At 44.2% G+C, this 27,590-nt stretch overlaps 1 protein-coding gene across 4 annotated transcripts in view; it reads right to left on the bottom strand.

Annotated features, from left to right (window-relative positions):
• Positions 1-27,590, bottom strand: part of acaca (acetyl-CoA carboxylase alpha) — a 272,671-nt gene that overhangs the window by 12,314 nt on the left and 232,767 nt on the right. For all 4 annotated transcript variants that reach the window (XM_070857142.1, XM_070857145.1, XM_070857143.1 and 1 more), the window contains exons 50-53: positions 26,688-26,865; positions 23,915-24,027; positions 5,133-5,287; positions 3,728-3,898 (exon numbers count right to left, since the gene is read on the bottom strand). In XM_070857142.1, coding sequence (XP_070713243.1) covers positions 3,728-3,898; positions 5,133-5,287; positions 23,915-24,027; positions 26,688-26,865 — 617 coding nt within the window. The remainder of the gene's footprint in view (positions 1-3,727; positions 3,899-5,132; positions 5,288-23,914; positions 24,028-26,687; positions 26,866-27,590) is intronic.

The raw sequence follows: 27,590 nt of genomic DNA, 5'->3' as shown, positions 1-27,590 counted from the left end.
AGAATATTTAATACCATTAATATTTTTAATCCTTTTGCTTTTAATTAAGTAACAGCACGCCAGTTCCTATCAACACATTCCAGGGTGCAGATTAATTGTAGCTTAATATAATCAGAGTTGATTGTTGTAAGTATTAGTTAGCGAAACGCCTGCATATACCTGGGGAAATTGGCATGACTCCAGAGTATTTTTGCTTTGTGCGTTGACGGATGTTTGAAGCAATATTATATGACCAAGGTTGGAGACAGTCATTTTTTTTGGCTCTGGCAAAGTTTGGAATTTTATTTTCTTATTTTGCTTCTGTCATGCATCTCGTCAGTTATTAGCCCCGTGAGGAGCCACTGGAGCAGTGTCTCAAATGGGAGGATAAGAGAGCACTCTAGATTTGACTCGGCCACTTTGATCTTTTCAGTTCATTTTAATTGGAACTAGTTCTATTTTTACTGAAATAGTCCCACTTCGCAATTTTTGATTTTTAGGAAGGCTTTTCAGGTCTTCAATGTCAAGTTAAAACCCTGGGGTGTTTACTTGCTTGCAAGCATAAGATTTACATGTAAACAACAGCACATGCTGACGTTCAAAAGACATCACACCGAGTGCTCCAATAACACACTTGCAGCACTGCTGTACAAAACTAAAAGGAACACGGAATTGCTAATGGTAAAAAGTTTCATTATTCAGGGGAATTTCCGACTGTGTTGGAAAGAGCACAGGGCAAACTCAGTTAGCCTTTAAGGAACATCCAATTAATATAAAATGATATAAAAAAACTAACTTTAAGTAATGGATCAGATTGTGACAGTCGAGTTAGAAGATTACAGGAAAATGCAAATCATAACTACTATTTTTGAACTTTTACCGTCTATTAAACTACACCATAGAGTGTAATGCTGATAATTTGAAGTTGTTATTTGCACTAAAAATTCAAATGATCCAATAAACAGCAAATAATTTAGCACAGTGGGAATTTAGTGCTAAAAAATGGAATGATCAGATAATTAGACTTAACCAACATAGAATTAAGAGGAGCAGATTGTATACAGTGCCTGCACACATCTACGTAGTTCACAATGAGAAAAGATGCCCACTAATCATGTCATATAATTCAGCACCTTCAATCCTGAATGTGTCGGCACTTCTGCACACCACTGGGTTCTGGCATTTAAAAAAAATTGTATAATTGTGATTTTTTTTTGGGGAAGGACGTCATATTTTTTACCTTATAATAATCCTGTGAAGCGCCTTGGGATGTTTCACTATGTTAAAGACACTATATAAATACAAGTTGTTGTTGTAATGCTTGCAAATTGAACACATTTCCCAACAAGAATGGCTGATGTGCAAAATTAAAAGTCCAGATTAATGCAATAGAAACGGATCTTCTGATGTAGAGAGAATCTTTAAACTGACATCTAGCTGTGCTATAGAAGGGCTTATGATGCAAAACGTAACAAATGTTCCATTCCCATCATTTGACTTGCGAAGTACAAAATTTCATAAAATCAACTCTGCGTTTTATCGTATTTAGACTTTTGTCCTTTGGGAGCGCCTTGTGCTATAACTTGGGAGACCGTGATCCCAGGGAACTGTTCCTCCACAGAGAAAGCAATTCCGCAGAATCACTAGATTTAATCTGCCAGCAGATTTCTTAGTTTAGTTTGTCGTGTGGGTCCCCTTCTCCTGACCCACTTGTATTCTGTTTCAGTTCTGATGAAAGGTCATCGACCTGAAACATTAACTTCATTTCTCCCCCCATAAAAACATAATAGGAGCAGGAGTAGGCCATAAGGCCCCTCGAGCCTGCTCTGCCATTCAATAAGATCATGGCTGATCTGATCATGGACTCAGCTCCACTTCCCTGTCCGCTCCCCATAACCCCTTATCTTTTAAGAAACTGTCTATTTCTGTCTTAAATTTATTTAATGCCCCAGCTTCCACAGCTCTCTGAGGCAGCAAATTCCACAGATTTACAACCCTCAGAGAAGACATTTCTCCTCATCTTTGTTTTAAATGGGCAGCCCCTTATCCTAAGATCATGCCCTCTAGTTCTAGTCTCCCCCACCAATGGAAACATCCTCTCTGCAACCACCTTGTCAAGCCCCCTCATAATCTTATACGTTTCTATAAGATCACCTCTCATTCTTCTGAATTCCAATAAGTAGAGGCCCAAACTACTCAACCTTTCCTCATAAGTCAACCCACTTATCCCCGGGATCAACCTAGTGAACCTTCTCTGAACTGCCTCCAAAGCAAGTATATCCTTTCGTAAATATGGAAACCAAAACTGCACGCAGTATTCCAGGTGTGGCCTCACCAATACCCTGTACAGCTGTAACAAGACTTTCCTGCTTTTATACTCCATCCTCTGCAATAAAAGCCAATATTCCATTGGCCTTCCTGATCACTTGCTGTATCTGCAAACTATCCTTTTGTGTTTCATGCACAAGTACCCCCAGATCCCGCTGTACTGCGGCACTTTGCAATCTTTCTCCATTTAAATAATAACTTGCTCTTTGATTTTTTCTGCCAAAGTGCATGACCTCACACTTTCCAACATTGTACTCCATCTGCCAAATTCTTTCCCACTTAGCCTGTCCATGTCTTCCTGCAGCCTCCTTATGTTCTCCTCACACATTACCCTTCTTCCCATCTTTGTATCATCAGCAAACTTGGTTAAATTACACTCAGTCCCCTCTTCCAAGTTGTTAATCTAGATTGTAAATAGTTGGGGTCCCACCACTGATCCCTGCGGCACCCCACTTGTTACTGATTGACAACCATTTATCCCGACTCCACCGTTGCTGCCGGACCTGCTGAATCTTTCCCAGCATGTTCTGTTTTTACTTCAGGATTTCCAGCATCCACAGTATTTCCCTTTTGGTCTTATAGTGCCTATTTACCACAAGTAAGGGTATTCTCCCCTCTTACTGGCCTATAAGGGGCTGTATGGCAGGCAACACTTTCCATACAGTTGTCAATTGCTTTTTCTGTGAGGTCTGTCGCTTTACTTCTTGTTCTTCACTCCCTCATCTGCCTTGCCCCACCCTCCAAAACTCCCAACTGTGCCTTGCCACCTTCAAAAACCTCGTCTCTCCTCGCAGACCTTTGCCGGGAATCACCCTGGAGCTGTTCCCACTTTGCTGCCGTAACTTTGCCGTAAGTGTTGTGGAAACCCTGTATATGCGCACAAACAGGGTTTTTGCTGCCTTTGCTTTTGGCTGGCTTCAGACTCTTTTCCCCACCATTTACCACCCTGCAAAGCAGCCCGAGATTTGTCTCTGCGTGCAATGAACAGTATGGAAATGCAAGTTATTTTCCTCCCCGTTACACAGGCACGCGATCCCTTACTGCCTCTCATTGACTGCTGAATGATTTGATTTTCAGCTGATTTAAGACACAATTTGCAGACCTGCTGGGCTGGGCCTTGTAAAATACAAAATAAAAAGTTTTAAACTATACGGGCTACACTGATAACATGAAGGGATGTGGGATTGGGCAGGTCACCAAGCTATTTCATCAACCATGTAGCAACACTATTGAGACATTCCCTCACCTCAGACACTTAGTCAAGGGGAGGGCAAGAACAATTAGCATACAGCACCTCTGCTGTACATCTTCGGCTGGCTCTCCTCAAACTCCTCCATCAGTCACACTGTGCAATGCTACTCTAGTAGCAGGGCAGTAACAGATAGCATAGGTGTCGAGTTACAGCTCCCTGAAAACCTACCTTCACCGCTCCTTCAGCCTCCACGAACCAGCGCCTCAGCATTGCCTGAATCTGTCCGTCAGTCAGCTCAGAGTTCGCGTCCAGGATCTTTTTCTTCACGGTATCTTCCAAAAGCAACCTGCGCAGGCGCCAGTAGAAGAACGTACGGGATGTTGGCCAATCCAAGATATCCTGTCATTAAACGAGAAACCATAATTTATTCTACTTTCCACAATCTGAATTCTCATCAAACTCGAAAATTCCAGTGTACCTCAAAACTTCAAACGCTTCATTCAGACACTCAAGAGCATGATCCATTCCTCAATGTCATCTGATGACACAGCACGTGTTGGAGGTCTAATTATTTGCTCATTAACACTTCCTAATAATTTTCTCAAGATTTCTTTTAAAATTTGGAGAAACAACGTTTAGATTTCAGCTCACTTTTAGAATGACCAAACAAGTTGAGACACACTTGTACATAGAAATGCTGACTAAAGCATTTTATTATTCCGGTTACCTTTTTCAAGAAGCGAGTTTGTGTCAGTGGAACAGAGCAACCCGATTCTTCAAATTGGTGCTGGCTCCATTTCAAATGCCACATGATACACATTATTGATAAGATCCAAGTGGCAATTTATTAATTAAACTGAAGCTGTCTTGAATCTGACTGGATCGCAAATAATAAAGGCAGCACAGGCAGCAGCATGCGAACACAGAACATTCTTAGAGGCATTTCAGCTGGCTGCCGCCTTCTTTATTTACTTTTTGTTGGTCTTGTCCTAGATTTTCTGACACACATGCTAAGGTCTCAGCAATCAGCACTTCTACAGACGACATTTAAAAAGATAACTGCAAGTGTGATTTCAGAATTAATTCATAGCCTCAGCTAAGGCCACGCTGTAATCAGCCTGTGGGGAGGAAGATTTGGGGGGGGGGGTCGCTGAGCAACACCGGAGCAGAATCCCTGACGACGTGGGTCCTTCTTTCCCATCAGCTAGACTGTAGATCTCCAAATTTCAACCCTCTGGCAGGTTGAACCTTAGCAACTATAATGAACATTCAAGCTGAATGTTCAAGATAGTTTACAGTCTCCTTCCAAGTAGTTCCCCGGGTCATGCCAGAAACCCGACCTATTTAATTATAATGCCTAATTGAACCATGGCAGACCACGCGTCTTCAGTACGATGCCCTTTTTACAATCTGCATGCCGACATGCATTAAACTCGACTTTCAATTTGTTGCAACCAGAAGGGGACCATACCACCAGAGCACATTGTGGCTCCCACTATTGGGACAAGTCTTGTGAATGATTGGCAGCAATCTTGTAAATGTTGGCCTGCAGGTGGTGGGACTGGATGGGCTGCTCTATATTCAAAAGGGACTGCACTCTCAATACTAAAAAAAAAATAATTGGATCACTCACCGTGATGACCCCCTTTTCTTGCATGCGGCCTGGAGTGTCATGAAGGTCAGCAAACTTCACAGCAACCTGGTGGTATATAGGCAATAGAAACTCCTCCCTCTCCTTCAACTTGGTTTCCAGCTCCTTGCGCTCACACGGACTCAGCTCTGGCGTGCCTGCAGCGAAAGAAATACTTCTGCTTACAATACAGCAACAAAAAGGTCTGCACAGACTGAGCTCGCAACAATCACAGTCACCAAGTCAGCAGCCTTTTAGCGCTTGGGTTTTCTCCTCCCACCACACCTTTACCTTATTCCTCCACTGGGAGAGTCGACGCCTGCTGGGCACGGCTCCACAGGGGCCATCGGTCCCTCCAGCACCTCACACGGGTAGCTGTCCTTCACTTGTGGGCCGAGACACTAAGTGTGGCAGGCCCATCAAAGCTGAAATGATGTCCTCGCCTGGCATGTGGACGTTGATGGATCAGGAGCAAAAACTCTGGCTGATTTTCTTCCCCCCCCACCCCCACCCCCCTTTTCCAATGGGCGGCGAGACCAATTGTAGCAGTGTCCCGCTGGGTTCAGCTACCAGAGCTCAGACAAAGGTTTCAAAGCAGGGACCTTACAGCCGGTTCAGCTTGGTAACAGGGCAGGCAGGGCAGACACCCACAAGGCCAAAAGCTTGGATTTTTCATAGTGAACAATAATATAATCACTGCCCTGAAAGACAGCAATGTGGCCACTTCAATACACAGTACAAAAGTATGTCAGAAGCAGCTCCAGCAAATCCCTTACTCAACAATACCACATTCTGATCATCATTCAGTGAGACGCAGCATTACCAGATTAGAATAGGTTTAAACCGATGACATCCAGTACAATTTATTTCATTTTGAGCCGCCAAGAGAGTCAAAACAAATACTGCCATTATATTTAGTCCCATTCAGTTGATGAAAAGTTTGGCAATTAATTTCTCTGTGTGATACAGTTGATATTCTCAGTGTCTCCGCCGTGTTTCCCTTTAATAACAGAGCAACGAGATGTCATTTCTTTCACCTCGCAGCTGTGCAACGTTTGCAAACAGAACGATCAGCCTCATTTAAAGCTGCATGACACCACAATATAGGACCAAGACTACCGAGCACTTAGGGGTTATTAACCAAAATCAGCACTTAAATATTCCACTCCTCCCTTAAAGAGAATTCTGCCGGATTTAATGGGGCAACAGTGGAAAAGACACAGCAATATGCAAAGTAGGCAGAAACAAACTGCTCTATGAACTCATTTTTAACACTGTCTCATTTTTATAATCATCCTCTTGAACTTTATCATTTCTCTCTCCCCCAAGCTCTCCGTCCCTTAGGATCTCACTTTAATTCTTCCCAGAACCACACATGTTGAAATGAAGACTTGCCAGACTGACCCCTACTCTAACTTAATCTTTTCCAGAATCTTTAAAAATTTCCCTCAGCCTTCCTTTCCTCCTACAACGTACAGGTCTTAAAAACCCGAGCTTGGTGTCACCCAGGCCCATTCTCCTACTTTTATACTCAGAGTGACAATCCCTGGACTTCACTTTTACATTGTGCCTGAGAGCGCAAATGTGTGGGGCCAGATTGATGCGTTCACATTATTAGATACAGCTCCCTTATTTTTATGCGTCTATGATGCCATCCGACTAAGGGAACTATGGCTTGTTTGCACCATGTGCAGGCTTCCCCATCCTCTGCCCTACTCCTCTCAACCTTGACCGTGTTCTGCATTATGAAGCTCAACCTTTCACCGAGGTTTCTCACCTTAAAAAAAAAAAGTACAACACTCCTCCAATCTTTTCGATCAGTTCACATGTGGATGCATTCTACTCACTGGGAAACATCCACTATCTGCCTAGAGCTTCTTATAACATGCTTTTGCCAGAAGGCTTCCATCTTATTGAAGCTGCTTTTACACATTCGCGCATAACTTCATCCAGTTTCAGGAGAGCAAAGCGTCTCCTGCTCTTGCATTCGGAATGGGGAGCTGGTCTCCACCTGTACACCGACCTCTGCTGTTACTGTTTAGGCTGCTAAATCCAACTGTCTTGTTCCAGACTCTCGGATGCACAAAAACTGGGTGAGAGCCAACTACAGGGGTAAGGAAGCTGGATTTAGCAGTGTAAATGGAAGCCAAATTAAATGAAAGCCAGTGTGGTCGCTACAGAAAGCAAATGTCAAGCGGCAGCTTACTTATTTCCATAGCTCCACGATGGGTAGATGCAGGGAGGATGTTTCCCCTGGCTGGGGAGTCTAGAACCAGGGATCACGGTCTCAGAATAAGAGATCGGCCATTTAGGACTGAGATGAGGAGAAACTTCTTCACTAAGAGGGTGGTGAATCTTTGGAATTCTCTACCCCAGAGGACTGTGGAGGCTCAATCTTCAAATATATTCAAGACAGAGATCGATAGATTTATTTTTTTAATATTAAGGGACTCCAGGGATATCGGGACAGTGCAGGAAAGTGGAGTTGAGGTAGAAGATCAGCCATGATCTTAGTGAATGGCGGAGCAGGCTCAAAGGGTCGACTGGCCTACTCCTGCTCCTAATTCTCATGTTCTTATGTCATTAGGATAAGAGAGCCGGCATTGTTCACATCACTTACGTACAGCTGACTAGGGGGATAATTTTCAATTCCGTCACCTGGACAGTAACCTGACTGAGCCCCCCCCCCCCCCCACCACCACCACCATATAGAACCAAACACGATTTTTATTCCATTGATATCAATATGGGGTTATCGTCCAGGCAGCAAAGTTAAAATTTACCCTTAGGTCTCCCTTCATCCCCACAGTGTAAACAGCATTTTGAAATGCATGGGAAATCGACTTGTGCTGTTTCAAATTACCTTATTTCTTGCGGAAAATTCCATTTATGTTGGATAGTTAACAAAAATAAATATTTCCATTTGATCTTATAATGCAAAGTGTTCTCCTGCAGTGATGTTGCTAATTTCCCAGTGTACAAGATTTCAGCCAACAGTTCCCAATGCTGTCACAGTCATCTGGGGACTACAGACTGCTAATGATCACCAGTTAATGGCTGCGACCAAGTCAATGGAAAACAGCCACTTTGAAACTGGTTAGATCCTGCCCGACAGCACTGGACCTGCAGCATACCGAGTGCCTGTGTTGATGCCAAGATGTGGACAAAACTAATTACAAAATCATTCAGGCCCATATAGTTCTTTAGCAGTGAACTTACATCAGGGTCTCTCAACCCAGCTCCAGGATTGTGCAGGGTCCAAAGTGCAAAACAGAAAACAAAAAACAATTTCACACTAATTGGCAATCTCAATCTCTTAACGTGAAATCCACTCTGGTGCAGTGAGGTGCTTTTAATTTTGGAAAGAATGCAGGTTGTTGAAGAGCAGAGATGGATTGACCTGCATCTACCTCAGTTGTACCTGATCAGGAGCACTTGATGCTGAAAACAAGGTGCTACCACTGGAAAATGAAAGGAGATAAAGGGTTTCTGGTGACAAGTCTTTCACTTTTACTGAAATTCAGTCTCCGGAAACTGTGGGAAATGTGGGATGTGGACAAGATCGACTAGAACCTGCCCTCACACAGAACAGCCTGTAAAGTCAAGTATAGCACTGGAGAACGTGAATGGATGTATGGGAAAAGGAAAGCCAGAGATGCAGGTCCTTAAACATTTGTTAGGAATTGTAAATGTACAGCAGGCAAGCTGGACTGAATGTGTTTTATGCTCCTAATGACACTTCTCTTGTTGAAGAAGCAGCCCAACCATCCAGACTAATGGTTTAGGTAATATTAACAAATATGTCGATGACTATTTTCTGCTCAATTTAAAGCTGGGTTGCTTTAAAGATTTTTGCTGCTCCAGCCCTGTTCTCTTGGAAAATAAACAGCAGTGAAGGAGAAGGCAGAGAGCGATTACGCAATGATTGATCCCCTCAGACCATTTGTTGCTCACAATCACGATTGTAAAACCAAGCTCTTGATCAACCGCAGAAACGTGTCTACAATTAAATCACCAAAGCGGTTTCATATCCTTCCTGCTTCATGTTGGCAAGTCCAAAGTAACAACTTGAGCAGAACACCCTAGTAGTCTTTACACACAGACACCATATGACCAATTAACTCTTTGGCCACTGGCTTTTCTTGGCAGTCTTTCAAATGCATGGCGTTTCTTCAATAGAATTCAAAACTGAATTCACAGCTCGTCCAGTTCCTCGATGGCAAAGTGGGTAAATGCACGGTGCGGCGTGAAACTGAGCCACAAAGCCCAAGAGATTCTGAGCTTTGATCACTGGTCTGCGTTGCGTCAAGTCAGTCAGAGCAGTGCTAGTGGTGTTACAATTGGTTTTACAACTCCTGGACTGGAAAGCGGGAGAGTAAATCCTTCTTCCTAGCCTGCGTGTGTGTGTGTGTGTATATGTGTGTGTGTGTGTGTGTGTGTGTGTGTGTGTGTGTGTGTGTGTATATATGTGTGTATGTGTGTGTGTGTGTGTGTGTGTGTGTGTGTGTGTGTGTGTGTGTGTGTGTGTATATATATTTGTGTTTGTGAGAGAGACAGAGACAGCAACAGTGACATAGTGAATGTGAGTACTGAGGGGTTGCACCCAATGCCAATGTAATCATACCCCAGCACGATTGGAGAGGAGGTAGGTGAGGAACACAACTGACTTGCTTCTGCAGAAAATCCTTCAGTGGATGTTGGAGAACAAGATCAGGTGTTATGCCCCTTATTTCTGAACAGCCGGCCACTCATTGCATAAATAGAGCTGGAGTGCCAGGTCCTGGAACATCGTGGGCCGCCCCGACCAGTGTGAACACTATTGCAGGTCAGGGCTATAAATAGAGCTGGAGTGCCGGGCCCTGGAACATCATGGGCGAAGGTGCGGTGAATACCAGGGGTAGCACGGGCCTGCCCACACTGCAATGTGTGCGCGCACTAGGTCCGTGCAGCAGAGCAGGTCTCCAGTCATCCTGGTTCAACCCTTGCCACTGGATAAAGGCCTAGCTCTGTCGAGCCTGTGTGGTGGTTGATATGCAACGGTCACCACACGTTAAAAAAAAAACCCACGCACATCTTCCACCCCCTCAACTGGAATTCAGGACTGGAACATTGGGTTCTTCATTGAAACATCTGTGAACTCTTGTGGAGGCAAATCATCCTCGTTCGAGGGACCACCGATGAGATGAAATTCACACATGATGAATAGCCAGTGAGTGAGGTACAAGAGGACAGTCAACACGCATGAACAATGCCCCAACAAGTGTCAATACCTTCAGGAGAGGACAGTAAAAGAGTAGGGAAGGGGGGAAAAAAAGAAAAAAGTTTAATTTTGGGAGAAAATGCAACAGAATCAACCAACCTGGGCAGATGTGGACAACAGAGTGCCTTACCTGTGTCTGTGTCACTGTTTCAGTGTCAGCCTTGGCTCTGTATCCATGTAAAACATCAAACTCCTTGCCCTCAGAGATGGGCTATACTGGGTGGTAGATTTAAGTCAGTTTGGTGTGAATGGCTGATGCTTCTCTACTGTTCTGTTCTAGAAGAATCTCAGTGTATGTGTTGCACTGGTAATGTAATGCTGCGTGGGGCAGGTGGAATTAATCCACAGAGCCACGAGTTTATAATGCTCCAGGAACTATATCTATACATGGATCACAGTGTCAATGCGTTTCTCCATGCAAGTAGAGCTCGGCAAGCCAAATTAAATGAGCCTTGAAAATAGCAAAATGGTAGGATTTTTTTTTAGGCGGACTATGTTGAGATGCTACACCACAAAGTTCCAAGGCACAAACTTGTGCTCAGATTTCCCTCGTACTGAGTTTCCTAATCTTGGCTAAGGCAATGGGGTTAGATCGCAAAAAGAGTGATGCTGATCCCACAAAAGACAGAGTCCAAGAAACAGTTTACTGCCAATGTGCCCGAGTGAGTCTCAATCAGCGCCTGCAGGAGACGTACCTGAGGCAAGTTTTTTTTTTAAACACTCGTTCTGATTTATAATAATGAAGTTCAGATTTCTTGATAAATCCTAACCTCCGATTATTTCAGCGATGTGGAAAACACGGTGAGGGTTCTGCTTGGGAATTGTCTCCAAAGTCAGTTTCCAATCCTTACTGGATTTCGTCGGATCAACTGAGATTTATCTGGATTTGAATAGCTTCAATCAATTTGCATTTCAGATGACACATTTGCCCGTTTCTAGCCTACGCTTTTTCAAGGTTTTGCCGTGTGAAGGTTTTTGTCCTCAGCAGGTTGGCAGATGATCGAAGATTAGTGCACTTCCCCACTTAAAGCATCTAGTGTCAGCATCATGCATTCACCAATATAGTAAAGCACAGTTAAGATGCCGAGTAAAGCTCCCTCTACTCTGTCCAAATGTGTCGCAGCACCAACCTCTGAAGAGAACACCCTTTTGCACCAGTGTGGATTCTCCCACAACCCATATCAATTAGTCTGTGCATTTTCTGAGGGAGATTGCCTAACCAGTGAAAATTAGAGATAAATTAGAGGCAGTTTTTTTTTTAATGCTGTGGGTGTATGCCCACTGGGAACTGGAGTGAATTTATTTTTTGAAAAACAGTAATAGTATCTTAATACAGGAAGGCAAAGGAAGCTAGTATCCGACAGGGGAAAAAGCTCTGTTTATATTGGGGTTAGTGGGCTGCTACGGTCGCAGTATGCGAGTATTGTGCGGGTGGCAACAACCCCGGAATAAGCTTGCTGGAATTGCTAAGAGCAACCACTGGGAGGACCTGGCAACTTAAAAAAAAACTCGGCCAGCCCTACACCTGGCCTTAGCAAACCCAGCAGGTTTACTCTGGGGTTGCTCCAAGATTGCACTCGAGTATCCCACTACACCCAATATAAAAAGCAACTGGAGAGAGAAACCTGTGTGTACGTCACTGTTTCACAGTGCCATCCTTAGCTCAGTGGTAGCACCCTCGTCTGAGTCAGAAGGCTGTGGGTTCGAGCCCAACCCCAGAGACTTGAGCACATAATCTAGACAGAAGTCTTTCATTGAATCATAGAAATTTACAGCACAGAAGGAGGCCATTCAGCCCATTGTGTCTGTACTGGCTGAAAAAGAGCTATCCAGCCAAATCCCACTTTCCAGCTCTTGGTCCATAGCCCTGTAGGTTACGGCACTTCAAGTACACATCCAAGTACTTTTTAAATGCCATGAGGGTTTCTGCCTCTACCACCCTTTCAGGCAGCGAGTTCCAGACCCTCACCACCCTCTGGGTGAAAAAAATTCTCAACTCCCCTCTAATCCTTCTACCCGTTACTTTAAAACTCTGCCCCCTGGTTATTGACCTCTTTGCTAAGGGAAATAGGTCCTTCCTATCCACTCTATCTAGGCCCCTCGTAAGTTTATACACCTCAATTAAATCTGCCTTCAGCATCCTCTGTTCCAAAGAAAACAACCCAGCCTATACAATCTTTCCTCATAGCTTTCAGATGAAATGTTAAGTTGAGGTCCTATCTGCCTATTCAGGTGGATGTCAAAACCCCATGGCACTATTTGAAAACGAGCTTTTGAGTTGGTTATTCTCAACCAATACCCCAAAAATAGTTACCTCACCATTTATCTATTGCTATTTGTGAGAGCTTACTGTCAACAGATTGACTGCCATGTTTGCCTACATTATATCAATTACTATATGGCAAAAGTAATTAATTGGTTGTGAGGCACTTTGGGACATCCCGAGAATGCGAAAGGTGCTATCTAAATGCAAGTTCTTTCATTTGCAGCTCACTAATTGATTCAACAGACCATTTGATCATCTATAACAAGAGGTTATAGGGGAGTTTGTGCCAGAGTGCTCCTGGCTATTTAGGATTTTCAATGGAAAAACACCTCTGGTTTCCAGAGCCTTGTGGGCAGCAACCTGCTATTCAGAGTTTGATGCTGATGCTGTCTGCTTCTAAAAACCCAAATGAGGTTTTGAAAGGTCTACCAAAATTCTTAAAAAAACAAATGTCTAAAAATCGTTGCCACTTCAAGATTATCCTACAGATTCAACTGCACACGCCAACAGCTATATTTTGTGATACGGACAATCTGTTCAAGGTTATTTTGTCACATCTAATGTTGACAAGTTTTACAAATCTGGTTTGTATCTCCCACTATCACAACATATGGCACAGAGGAACCTGCATTACTCACCATAATGTAGGGACACCCCCGGGAGACAATAGAAATTGGTAGATAATCATGAGTGCCCTGCTCCACTCAGGGCAGACAAATTCCCGGAATGATCCCTAAAACTGCTGTTAGGCCCGATGAAAGGGGCCAAATGTCTATTTTAGGCACCCACCAAGGATCCCAGTATAACTGCATGACTCAATATGGGGTTCGGACATCTTTAAGCCGTTCTCGAGGCACATGACATAGCACCATAAAATTGGTCCTTTTTGCCCCCCATTTTCCGCTTGGAAAAAGTTCGCAATGGCGTCCAAATCCCCCCCTCCCCCAACTGAACCTGATACTATGTTGCGACCATAAGTTGATTTGTCTGAAGACGGGTGGGGAGGCGGGGATTGGAAAGGGCTACCCCATTCCATTTAAATACAGCTGTTTGGTGTGATTTGTATAAACGATTGGCAGATCTTTTTGAATTTTACAGGCAGTTATTTAAATTCTGCGTGGTCCCAATCAAAGTATATACCAGCCTGTATTTTTCAAATTGGGAGAGTCTATTTGGAGTTTTTGAAGAGAAGCTGTATGTAGCCTTCAAAGTGATTTTGTCTGGAACCTCTTGAAAGGGTCAGTCAAGCTAGATAGCTTCTGTAGATGGTGTGGAAAAGAAAATGAACTGCCATGTGCAGAAAACCTTAGTTTATCACAGGAGTTCCAGTGTATTTTTTTTAAACTGCATGAGGAGAGAACTCTGCCCAAGAAACACTATAAAAATGTTATGTTACTGGCACCATTCAGTTGCTTTGATACTTTTTAATAAATTTATTTGGCAGTAAAAATCTTGCAGAGTGTTTCTCTGTTGCCTTCCAAACATGAGGAGGATCTGGTAAAAGCACTGGATAAAATCTGCATAGGCCTCTCTGTTCCTTTCCCAGACAGGTTATGAATTTTTACACAGGTATTAGGGTGAGGGAAAACACTTTCTGGGACATGGGGAGCTAGGTCACACCAATTAGAGCAGTCAAACGCAAACTCAAAATGATCTAAAGTAAAAGGGAAAAGAAACCCAGACCCTACAAATGGTACAGTAATACCTTAAAATGAAAAAGACGACAAATACAATAGAAATAAACAAAATAAATATGATGTAGTTATATTCATGAATAAAATGAAATAAACACAAGTAACGGAATAATCTGTGCAATAAAACATAATGGGGATGAAATTGGCCTTCAGCGATAGTATGAAAGGAACGATAGTGAATCAGCAGCCTGTTCTACATCGCGCCCGACTTTCGATTAACTTCAATGGAAAAAAAAATGGTACGGGGTGTAAAATGGGCCGCCGATTCACTATCACTCATTTCGCATCATCGCCGGAGACCAATTTCAGTCCTGATGTCTTGTGCAAGGCTTCATTCTGCTTCACTGTAGTTTAGTCCCATTATAGTGGATAGCATCATACTTGGATGTGCACTTAAAGAGCCGTGACCCACAGGGTACGGACCTAGTGCTGGAAGGTGAGATTAGGCCGGGAGCTCGTTTCGACCGACATGGACACGATGACCAGATGGCCTCCTTCTATGTCGTAATTTTCTTCGATTCCATGAAATGTTAGGAATAGAAGCTGAGTTTGGTTTAACAACCCCTTAACATTTTTATTCTGCCCCTCGGTCAGAAAAAAAGTCACAAAATGCATTACAAGTTGCATGAACAATAGTGGATGCAAAGTAGACTGGATAATTGGCATGGGTGGGGTAAGATGATGTGGTTAAATATAGGGGCAGGACAGGTACAGATGTAATGAGGTGGAGGGGGTCTGGACCATGCTAGCAGGATGTTTCCTACTGTGTACATGCATCAAGACTGCATCCTGGTGTTTGAAGAGGATCAACTGTTTTTGTAGATAGTGAGAGAAACATGTTTTATGCTGCTTCACACTCACTGGGGAAAATCTTGCGGCACTCGACTAAACTCTTGAACTGCCAGCTGCTCGCTTCTCGGAAAACAGGCAGTCAGCAATTGAAAATGAGAGAGGAACAGGAGGGAAACTATTCACATCAGCCACCCCATTGACGGTCAAGGCCTGTCTGGTGCAATATTCCTGCTTTAAACAGGGGGACTGCTGCTTAAAGATGTAAATCAGGGGCCTATGCCAGTTGGCAGACCTGAATTGCAACTTTCAGGTACAAATGGGTAGAGTGTACATCAATGCACATTTCTACCAGGTGGTGAGCAGCCTAACCAGCAGTCCTGAAGGAGGCCGCTTGCAAAATGGCCCAGGAAACGCTTTTTTTGAGAGACGTGAAGGAGCACTTGAATCACTGTTGGCCCATCGGAGGTCCACCCATCCACTCCCAAATGCCCTTTCTTCTCTCCCAGGCACTGCAGGCCTGCTCAGTGTGGGAACTGGCCAATTTCCTACCCTTCCAGTAATGGCAAGCTGCACCGGGGGCAGCCGGGCCTCAAAATGGCTCAGGCCTACATGAACGGATAGGTGGCATAGTCACTATACTGACCTTGTGCCCGTTTCGCATTGAAGTTGAAGGTGCCCCTCCCATGAGTTCAGGGACCACGACATTTAATCCCAGAACATGTCAGTATAGAGAAGTAAGCAAATGTCCATGTGTCACGTTGGTATTCTCTGTGGCCTGGAGACAGCTCAGGGGACGGATTTTCCGGTCCTTGGTGCTCTGTTTTTCACCCCGGAGCGGCAGCAAGGTCTTCTGGGCGGGCGGTCAGCCTCCAGTGTCTTGCAGAGGTTTTCGGGGCCGGTTTTGCAGCGGCACGGAGCAGCACCACCTGGAAGAGCTGAGCCGGTGTGCAACACCCGGTTGTGACATCGGCGCGCTTTCTGACTCCTGCCCAACCCGTACGCCCCGAAGCGTGCCCAGCAGTGACCGCCTGGGAAATCGGACTTTCCAACTATACCGACTGCAGAGGTCATTAATGCAGTCCTATGGTAAGTGCGATTGATTTTCCTTTTAATTTTTTTGTGATTTATATTGTGTTGTGGGGTTTTTTTCAGATTCCCCCGCAATGCGTCTCTCGAAGCCCTCCTGGCCATGGCTCTTTGGCTCGGGATTTTCCCATGCTAACGCCCAAGAGAGGTGTGTACAATGCCTCCCTTAGCGCTGGGCCCCAGACTCAGGGCCCAGCTGCCTAATTTTGATGACTGAGGAGCAAACTATTCCCGTGCACAAACTTTACAGCCCCGCCGCCATTACCATCCTGAAATCATCAAAGCCGTAAATCCAGCCCCCATGGTGACGGACTCGGCCACCCTTTTCAGCCCATATTGATTCCATACCAACATGAAACATCTGACAAAGGAGCGAGCTTTCATAGGGATAATGCTCAATATGTTACCGTGGCAGTTACACCAGTCTCAAGCGGAGGCAGGCACACTTGGCTAGGTAATCGTGACATCCGTTAGGAAGGCTGTGTTTTGAAATAGTCTGCTGCATGGCTGTCTCTCATGTGACAGGCATGTCTTTTCAAACAATATTTTTCTTTTATGACATGTACAATTCTTCACAAGTGCAATTTTAAAAAGTAGAAAATTTGATGCAAATTCTGATAAGGTACCATATTAAACAGGAGTGGTTTTCTGTATTTTTTTTGTTTTAAATGAAGTGTCTGTTCTAATCTGTCATTCCTGTATTGATCTGCCCCTACCACTTTCTTTTTTTGCCACCCTCATTACCACATAAAGAAATCATTCTCTAGTTTCCAACCGACTACAAATGTTCAAGGACCACATCTGCTGATTTCCCGGTTGTCCCGTTGAATTCTGATATTGGTTCTCAGTTACAGCTCGAGAAAAAATAAAAAAAGGCTTCTTTGGAAAGAGCAAATTCACCATCTCGAGTGCATCCCAATGAATCTCAGCAACTTTCTCAGATCGTTGGGGTGCCTGCCTTTCACACCACTTAGCAGGTTTCAGATTGATCCCTGTCACAACCAATCCTGTCAAAGCCCATCTCGTGTTGCCTCTTGAAGCAGTCAAAGGCCTGTTATCATCAGTTCAGTAAAAGATCAATCCAGCACAGAATGAGAACATAATCAGCCATTGATTGATCCTAGCTCCTTCAGAGACTGCTAAATTTCCCCTGTGAATGCTTTCCAAAGGGTTAAAGGTCAAGTCGACAGGACTTTCCATTTTTCTGCTAAAATGAGTCTGTACATTTATTTTAAAATATATATGGTTTTGCTAAAACTTTATCTGTCTAAATAAAAAAAAACATTGAAATAATCCTAATAATAAAATGACAGAGCTATATGACAGATTCATGCTATCCAATATGCCAGCCAATTAAAGAGGATTATAAAATTATTATTAACTTGTATCATTCTGACCAGACCTTATGGGTTATAATACTATGAACAACAAAAACAAATCAAGAAATAGAAACTGAGATGAAAAGAGAAATTATATATATTGTAAAAAGATGGTGGTGTACAACACAAGGGTACACGAGAAAGATCGAGCTTTAGAAATGCTCCAAAACAAGGTAAAGGATTAAAACAGCTAGACTTTGGACGAGGGAAGTCAATGGCAATGAAATTCGAGAGAGATGTACATCGGGCAGTTGATTAGATATCACCTGTTTTACACTATCGCCCAAAGTCAAAATGAACCCACCCCTCGCCCCAAGTGAGGAAGAAGCAACTATTATTGAGATAGAAATGTGCTTTTACATTACAAGCTGATTGCAGACATATGAATTTCTCTGTCGGCTGAATCCTAAAAGACTTGCATTTATATAGCGCCTTTTATGACTGCCGGATGTCCCAAAGCGCTTTTCAGCCAATTAAAGTACTTTTTGAAGTGTAGTCACTGTTGTAACGAAGGAAACGCAGCAGCCAATTTGCGCACAGCAATTTCCCACAAACAGCAATGTGATAATGACCAGATAGCCTGTTTTTCTTATGTTGGTTGAGGGATAAATATTGGCCAGGAAACCGGGGACAACTCCCCTAGTCTTCTTCGAAAGTGTCATGGAATCTTTTACATGCACCTGAGAGAGCAGACGGGGCCTCAGTTTAACATCTCATCCAGAAGACGGCATCTCCGGTAGTGCAGCATTCCCTTCAGCACTGTACTGGAGTGTCAGCCTAGATTTTTGTGCTGAATTTAAACTGCCTGACTTGCAGGCCTGTAAAATTATGGGTCTACAAATCTACCATCGGATCAAAGGCCTCTCGGCGTGCAAGGAAGATGTGGGTAGCGGTCCCATGTGGCTGCAGCCTTCTTACTGTTAAGGTCTCCGTGTTGCACAGTGGAGCTCAGAAGAAGGCCTACAAAGGTTGGCATGAGACGCTAAATTTTAAAAAAGAGGATGATGCACAAAGGTTGCACCGTCTAGACCAGAACAAAACAAAAAAAAGCATAGAGGGGCCTTCAGACCTCTTCTGGGTACAAATTTTAAGGGGACCTAGTCACATCTTTCTCGGTTTGGAAACTTAACACAATGATGTAAATGATGCATCACTACCTCACTCATACTTGATGTTCCAGTAATGAAAATGACATACTGCTCTTTTCTCTTCCCAGGACAGTAGGGGGGAAATTCACCATCGCCCCTTTTGGGGTGCTAATCTTTTCTAAGTTTGAAAAGTTAGCGCCAAGCGCCAACGATTTCAAACTTAAAAAAAAATTTCTGTTTGCGCACCAAGGAGGAAGTGGATCCCTAAATCAAGCACGCCACTTCCTTCCTGGAGCACTAATGGAAGCAGGTGGGGAGGAGACCTCTGCGGTGCTGCACACTGGGCTATGCCTGCATTCAAAGGGCCCTTCTCGCCCTTAAAGGAAAGGGTCATCGTTGCAGGCTCTGCAATATGAAGGAGGCCTACCGGGACCACCAATCTCGTGAACCTACGCAATCAGCCTGACATGCAAGCAAAGTGCCAGGCTCAACGATTGCGGGCAGGAACCCACAAAAAAAAAGAAAGATAATTTTTTTAAAAAACCACTTGCCTCGGCCACCTCGTCTTTAACCATCGCCTCCGTAGCAGCCGGCCGCCCGATCTATGCCTCCTGCAGTTGTTGATGCTTTTGCCCGGCGCTGCTGCAGGGGGCAGAAGTGAGTTTCTGATCCGGGGCGATGATGTCACGATCTCTGGGCACAGGAGATCGGGGTGCAATGACGCAGCGTCGCTGCTAAACTCCCACCAAATATGGTGGGAGTTGATGTCAGCACCACGCCCGGTCGCAAAGACATTTGCGCCCCGTTAGCGACCCCAGAGGCATTAATGGGATGTGTAAGTGCACCCATTTTCTAACCCAGTGTCCCTTTAAGACAGTTCCCCCTGCCTCCAAACTCCACTGAGGGACCCTCAGAAGGAAGGCTTCACTAAATCTAAAACATATATATTTTTGTTCTTGTTCAGACAGTTTCTCTCCCCTCCTTAAGCCCCTTGCTCTTTGGTACCTCACCCAAGTGGACATTCTTCATGTGCGAGGAGAATGTTCAACCATGGACGTTATAATATAACGATCAGGAGTGGGAGCCTTGGCTGATTGTCCTCTCGCTGACCAAGGGACGCCACAGTCAACTATAGTGTCGTTAGTGTCACTCCAGCTGACATCAACTAACTCGGCTGAGAACCCTGGCCTATATGACTCGGCTATGCACCGCATGTAATTAGGTATAAACCCAAATTTTAATTTAACTTGCAGGAACTTAGTGAACAGAAGAGTTACCGTTTCCTTTCAGCAATCCGACCAACAAACCAAAGGAAGAAAAATACTTAGCATGGTGGAGCAAGGGCTTCCATTCTAGCTTGACCCCAAACCATGTTCACACTCAATACATTGTCCTTCCAGCAGCTTTGGTTTTTCGTGGCTATGGTATAAGAACTTGTAGCAGAGAGTTCAGAAAGCTGAAGAGCTCAGGTGTTTTCATCAATAGGTTGAGGTCCTCTATTCTAGTATTCCCACACTAAAGTCATTAGTAGTTGGCTCAGACTAAAGTGCTCCCTTAAGAATGCATGGAGTACTGTTCAAATATTCAAATTGCTTTCAAAGAGTGTGGGACACTCCTGAGAATTGATGCCCGCTGGCCAGCCAATTGGAACGCTCCATTTTAATTAACTATCTTTATTAAACTTATTGGCAGTAAACGAAAGAACCCCTGGCTCTAGGCCACCATAGTAGCCTAAGCTGGTGGGGTTGCCAGAGGAAGATAGGCAGGGAGCCACTGGAATTCCCACTAATATAAACAAGAATTATTGAAGTTGCTGAAAAAAAGCAGGCTTTGCTCAAGGGATTGAGTGGAAATACCATTTGCAAATAGGGAGAACGAGTGCCAAATCTGGGCCCAAATACCAACATATGAACAATGACTGACAGGTAAGGTCCATTGAGCCCGTCTCACAATTGCGATACCTTGAGCATCACAATATATACTCTCCACCAATGTTCCCTGAAGCTGCACGGCTGTGCAGCCCTTTGGACATCCCGCTTAGTCAGCTGCCTGGCTTTTCAAATGGTAAAAACCGCGCATGCGCGGTATTTTGAACGGACTGCGCAGTCCCTTAAAGGGGCCACACACCCAAACAAAATTAATGGGAACATTGTTCTCCACCCCACCCAAAACCATGTGATCTCCTGGGAGGGGCAAAAGAAACAGATAAAAACCCCAGGCTGATGCATCTTCTCATGTTTCACATCCAATGACCGTGTAGCCACTGTTATTGTAGGCAAACATCTGGACACAAGAGGTCACCGCATCAAATGAGACAAATGGCCAGTTACTATATTTTTGATGGTGTTGCGTAAATGAAGTGTGGGAGAATCAAGCCCAAACTGAGCTTTGCGAGAGCAGCAGGCTTTGAAATCCTGAGCCAGTGAATTATTCACCTTGCTCCCGAAGTTCTTGTCCTTTTTCCTCCCCATGTAGTGTATCCCCAATCATCTTTATGCTGGTACCAAGTCCTGCAAGATGACCTGCAACAGACTCTATTTCACTCAGTCTTTCAAGGGGTTAAATGGCTCTGAAATTCAGTAAGCCTGAAGTGTGTGGTGAAAGACAAATGGAACCGACACAGCTTCTGCTGGTGTCAGCAGGAACCTCGGCCTAACTGCTTGTTTGTGCCAAATGGAGTGAGGTAAACATCAAAGGCTATTGATCCAGAATAACCAGGAGTTTGAAAAAATCTTAAATTAGGCATAAAAGCAAAATTATGCAACTCTTTGTGCGAGGGGGCTTCTGCAGAGCTGCAATAGCTGCTCTCCCTCCATTAGGCCGGGTTCTTAATCAAATTCTTTGTTGAGCGCAATTATGACATCCAACTGAGGTCTTTATCAACAGCTAATGCTTTTACGGCTCTTCAGATACACGTTGTTCAAAGTGACAAGCTCTTTTGCTTACGTAAAGCTCAAACTGTGGTTTGAAAGAACAGCTATCATTTTTTGAAGCATTTTCCTTTCGCTATGTATTCAAAATAAACAAACAGAAAAACAACCCCATCAATTCACCACAGCATTGTGCAAAGAGCTTCTTTAATCTAGTTTTAAAATGTAACCCCTTGTTGGATTTCCTATAGGAAAGGGGTCAGCTGTGGCTCAGTAAATAACACTCTCACCTCCGAGTCAGAAGGTTGTGGGTTCAAGTCCCAATCCATGCACTTGAGCACAAAACGCTAGGCTGACACTCCACTGCGGTGCTGAGGGAGCGCTGCATTGTCGGAGGTGCCGTTTTTCGGATGAGATGTTAAACCGAGGCCCCGTCTGCTCTCTCAAGCAGAAGTAAAAGATCCCATGGCACTATAAAGAGGAGCTGGGGCATTATCCCCGGTGTCCTGGCCAATATTTATCCCTCAATCAACATAACAAAAACAGATTATCTGGTCATCATCAAATTGCTGTCTGTGGGAGCTTGCTGTGCACAAATTGGTTGCCGCGTTTCCCAAATTACAACAGTGACTACACTCAAAGTATTTCATTGACTGCAAAAGCACTTTGAGACATTCGGTGGTCGTGATAGGCGCTATATAAATCCAAGTCTTTTTATTCTTTATTAGGATAGAATTTCAAAAAAGTATTTTACTGAGAGATTCCACATTCTTAAACAATGATACTTTTTTTTTTAAGAAATTGAAATGAGTACTCCCTTTGTTATACCCTTTCCATTTGGTTCTCTTGCATTGTTCCCCAAACAACTACATGTGAATAAATTGTTCCCAGTGTCATTTTCTAGCAAGTCACCAAGAGACTGACAAAAATGGCCCACTAGCAATTTTCCTACATCCAAACATGTGAGGAAGTTGTTGTGCATCAGCAGGGACTCAATTGATGGTGCTCTCACCTCTGGGTCAGGAGCCCTACGTCAGGACTTGAGTGTACAACCTAGGCTGACAGTCTATCATTGCAGAGGGAGTGCTGCATTATCAGAGGTGCTATCTTTCAGATGAGATGTTAATATGGGGTCCCCATCTGGTGGTTCAGGTTAAAGATCCTATGGCACTATTCGAAAATCAGGGAGTTCTTCTAGTGCCTTGGGTAATATTCCTCCCTCAACCAATACCACCAATGTTGCTAAAATAATTAATTACATGAAGAGATCAGCGACCTTTTGATAGGACAAGGAGCGATAGAAATGCAAGCATTTTGATTGTTTAGCCTCCAATAATAGTCTGACTCAGACAGTACAACAAAGGTCAAGAACCTGCCATGCACAGAATTGTGACCATAAATTTAGAAAACTCCCAGAACAGGTAACTGTATGCGTCCTCACCTAATGACAACCATTGCAGGTTTGGTTACGCTAGTGGTAGGAATGAGTCCTCATTTTGTTGTTCTCACTAATTCTCCCCGAGGCAGCGATTCCTTGCTGGAATACATCCATGTGCGAGCCTCGATAGTGCATGCCAACAAGCTAACCTACTGCTTGTGTGTGAGTGGCATCCAATGCACATGCAATATCCACACACATGTACAGGATAATGATCCTTACTGTGAACCTTGACCAGTTATCCCTGCTGTAGCCTAGGGATGTTGAGGCTAGTTGCAGCACCCTCAATGCCGTTCTATTGAAGATGTGCCACTATAGTAGACACTTGGGGGCTCAAACCTGGGGCCTTCCTGATCGACGGGGCTCAACAGGTTGAGTCTTCAGGGGAGCTCCTGATCTCGACTCTGCTGTCGGAGGAAGCAGCGAGAGTGGAGGCCAGTAACTGTCACGTGAAAAGGGAGAGAAGCTTCGGGACTCACTCACACGTCCGCTAGAACTTGATAGCTGCGCTTGCCAGACATATGCGAGTGTCGCCCTTCTCACCTCTTGGCCAGGACAGTGGCGCTCTAAAGGCATGGAACGCTCTAAAGAGGTTAATTGGGGAGTAAAAAAAAAATTAATTGCCTGTTAATTTAGATTTGGTAACCATGACGGTAGATCATACAGATCACAATCTCACAAATGAGCTCCTCGAGATGTGCCCGAGGCCTGTCACCTCCAGGCTGTAATCAAATTAAGCTGTGAGAAAACTGATTTAAAATAATAAATAAATAAAAGCTAGTGTATTAATGAATCGAAGGAATGCATTTAAATACGAGACTAGCCACCCGTATTAAAGCTCTCCACAGGTTCAAGCATTAATCCATATGTAACTTCGGGGAGAGGGGGGGGTAGAAATTAAACTGCTCGTACCCAAACGCTCAGCCAGGTTCGTGTACACAGGGTCCACCCGTCGCATCGTTTTCACCAAGTCTTTCTTCCGGAATTTGATCTCCACTGTCCCCTCTGGCTCCAGTACGCCACCTCTGTAATGAGCAAAACCCATTTACAGGCTAATTAACCATGCAATTATTCAAGGCATAAATTAAAGTCACAGCATCTCCGCATGTAAAAAAAAAATACAAATATAGTCTGGATCTCTGAATAAATAAGAACTCACTCCCAGTTCTGTGTTTGGGTGGGGGAAGGGGCGACACATTTTGTTTTCCTTTTCCAAGAACCTCTCTGTGCATCTTGAGAACCTCTCTGATATTTTATTTCATAAGATTTAAAGCAGGATTATTAGTGGCAATTTCCGAGATAGTTTGTTCAGGCCGAAGCTATGATCACAGGCAAAGTTCCGTGGTTCTCACGACCTTCTCTCCACACAGAGGATGAGAGATGGTGTTACAAATGGACAGACTAACTTAACAGAAAACAGACAGTAGGATCAATGGTTCATTCTCTGGTTGGCAATCAGTAACCAGTGGGGTGCCGCAGGGATCAGTGCTGGGATCTCAACTATTTACAATCTATATGAACGACTTGGAAGAAGGGACCGAGTGTAACGTTGCCAACGATACAAAGATGGGAGGAAAAGCAATGTGTGAGGAGAATACAAAAAATCTGCAAAAGGACAGAGACAGGCTAAGTGAGTGGGCAAAAATTTGGCAGATGGAGTATAATGTTGGAAAGTGCGAGGTCATGCACTTTGGCAGAAAAAAAATCAAAGAGCAAATTATTATTTAAATGGAGAAAGATTGCAAAGTGTGCAGTACAACAGGACCTGGTGGTACTTGTGCATGAAACACAAAAGGATGGTATGCAGGTACAGCAAGTGATCAGGAAGGCCAATGGCATCTTGGCCTTTATTGCAAAGGGGATGGAGTATAAAAGCAGGGAAGTCTTGCAACAGTTGTACAGGGTATTAGTGAGGCCACACCTGGAATACTGCGTACAGTTTTGGTTTCCATATTTATGAAAGGATATACTTGCTTTGGAGGCAGTTCAGAGAAGGTTCACAAGGTTGATTCCAGAGATGAGGGGGTTGATTTATGAGGAAAGGTCGAGTAGGTTGGGCCTCTACTCATTGGAATTCAGAAGAATGAGAGGTGATCTTATCGAAACATAAGATTATGAGAGGGCTTGACAAGGTGGATGCAGAGAGGATGTTTCCACTGATGGGGGAAGACTAGAACTAGGGGGCATGATCTTAGAATAAGTGGCCGCCCATTTAAAACTGAAATGAGGAGAAATTTCTTCCCTCAGAGGGTTGTAAATCTGTGGAATTCGCTGCCTCAGAGAGCTGTGGAAGCTGGGACATTGAATAAATTTAAGACAGAAATAAAGTGTTTCTTAAACGATAAGGGGATAAGTGGCTATGGGAAACAGGCAGGGAAGTGGACCTGAGGCCACGATCGTATTAAATGCTCGAGGGGCCGCATGGCCTACTCCTAATTCATATGTTCTTAGGATTTGAGGCGGGGGAAAGGATGGGGGCAGCGGGAAATAGAGCACAGAGTGTTCCTATACAGGGAAGGGAGGGAAGAAAACCACAAATCAGAAGGTGAATCAGCCTGGCCCCCTTCGGTGTTGCTTTGGTAGCCAAACACAATTCAGCATCAACAGGGCCAAGTGGGGTTTGTGTCCCATACACCAAGCGCCAGTGGCCAGTCTCGCTCATGCCATGGAGAGGGAACAAAATAAATCAATCGTAGAATGAGTCACAAACTCCTCTTACAGACACTTTCAAGCAGATGGATTAAGAGCAATATAAAATGGGGACAGGCTTGGCCAAACTGGGAGCAGGTCGAGAGAACTAGACAATGGACAACCTAATACAGGAGGGAAAAAACAGCACAAAAGCATGTAAAGACAAAAAACAATTACATTTAATACGCATATATTTATATATTCTGACAGACACACGATGTAAACAAGGCCAGCATCCTTCATTACGTACAGAGAAATTCTGTGTGAAGCCAGACTGATTCAGTTCAGTCTCAGGAGTCTCAGTTGTCAGATTACATTTAGCTTTCCTTGCACAGAACATCTAGAAATATGGATTTGCAGTAAATGTCCAATGTGGAATGCAATTCACCACAGAACCGGCACAGAATTGGTGAAAGAAATGAGAACTATCTCCTACCCCTCCCCTCCATGTAGTGCTGACTCATGTGGAGGAACAGTTAGTTAGGTGCTGGAATCCCTCCAGTAAGTTGCCTATTCTTCGTGTGTGTGTGTGTGTGTGTGTGTGTGTGTGTGTGTGTGTGTGTGCGCAGAAAATCGGTTCATATTTTAGCCAGCCCTGCATTAAATGAAAACGGTTCCTGAACCCACAAGAACAACATTTGCTGGATTTCAGCCACTCAGCAGCAACAATTCTGTGACAAATTGGCCTAAATCTGGTCCAGTATAAACGGTCGGTAGTCTCCTGTCAGCTCCTGACTAATGTCAGCAAACAGGGATAATTTTTGTCATTTTCCACTCTTCCGTCTTCATTTGTCATACACGGCGGGTTTTAACCATGTTTGGAGACACTGAAATTAGTGCATGTGGTTTAGAAATTATTTCACAAACCCCATGCCTGTGCCATCCTAACTGGTGGATGAAACAGTCCATCTGTTTTAAGTGAAAACTGCACAGGGCGGGCAGGTAATAGAAGGGTTAACCAGCAGTGAGCGCAGAGTTGACTTGATTTCCATACCTGCTCTCCTTGTCTGCGTACATCTCCATGTGCCTGGGGTTGATGGTGGGGTCAATGACTACCCACGAGCCACCTCGCAGCTCTGCGTGTGGGGGGATGTAGACGAGCATGGGCTGCCTGTACTCTCGCAGCCCATCGACGATGTACGCACCAAACTTTAGCACTTGATCATACATGTCTGGAGGGGAAGAAGAGAGTGGTTAATTTCACAGGGATTCGCATCCTATCAAACCACTCATGCTGAGACAACGACCCTGGTGTTAATTTCTGGTAAATTTCACGGCTGATTTCTTACTGTCGTGGGTCACTGCTGGCCTGCCTAACTAAACCCTAGCATATGGATACCCCCCAACTAAATATTCAGCGAGTTTTATAATTTAATTTTGCATTATCTTTCCAGCCACATAAAAATGTGCAGAAGACCAATCCAAACGTATCTGGATGTGCTTTTTATCCAACTTGAATTGGACCTCCTAGGTCGCCTCGTAAAGAGTTTTCGCTAATGTCAATTTTCAGCCTAGCAAGAACTGCGTCTAATCTTTTCCTACTCATTACACACGATTTCGGAGATGTTTTACCCACCATCCAATTGGCTCCTTGCCGTGTGTGTGCACTGGAGAATGGTGTAATTGTTTATTTTCTTCCTCTGCTTTCCTCCCCCCCACCCCATGAATAATCAAAGCGGTGCCAGGGAAGAAACGGCTTGTGCACATTTCTCCTTGTAAGTGAGTGGAGTTATTGGGCCAAACAAACAGAGTGGACCTTTGCACTGCTGATCTTTCCTTTGCCGAGACTGTAAAAGGCGCTTTAAAGGGGCAAGTCGTCAGATTCCCCGGAGTAAAGAAGCTGCAGCACGCTCCGAAGTGTAAAACAGGGTTCCACAAAATTCTTCTTGGAACATTT

This window comes from Pristiophorus japonicus, chromosome 16 (assembly GCF_044704955.1).
Source record: "Pristiophorus japonicus isolate sPriJap1 chromosome 16, sPriJap1.hap1, whole genome shotgun sequence".
Lineage (NCBI taxonomy): Eukaryota > Metazoa > Chordata > Chondrichthyes > Pristiophoridae > Pristiophorus > Pristiophorus japonicus.
The sequence above is the reverse complement of the archived record's forward strand: the minus strand, read 5'-3'. Positions and strand labels throughout refer to the sequence as shown.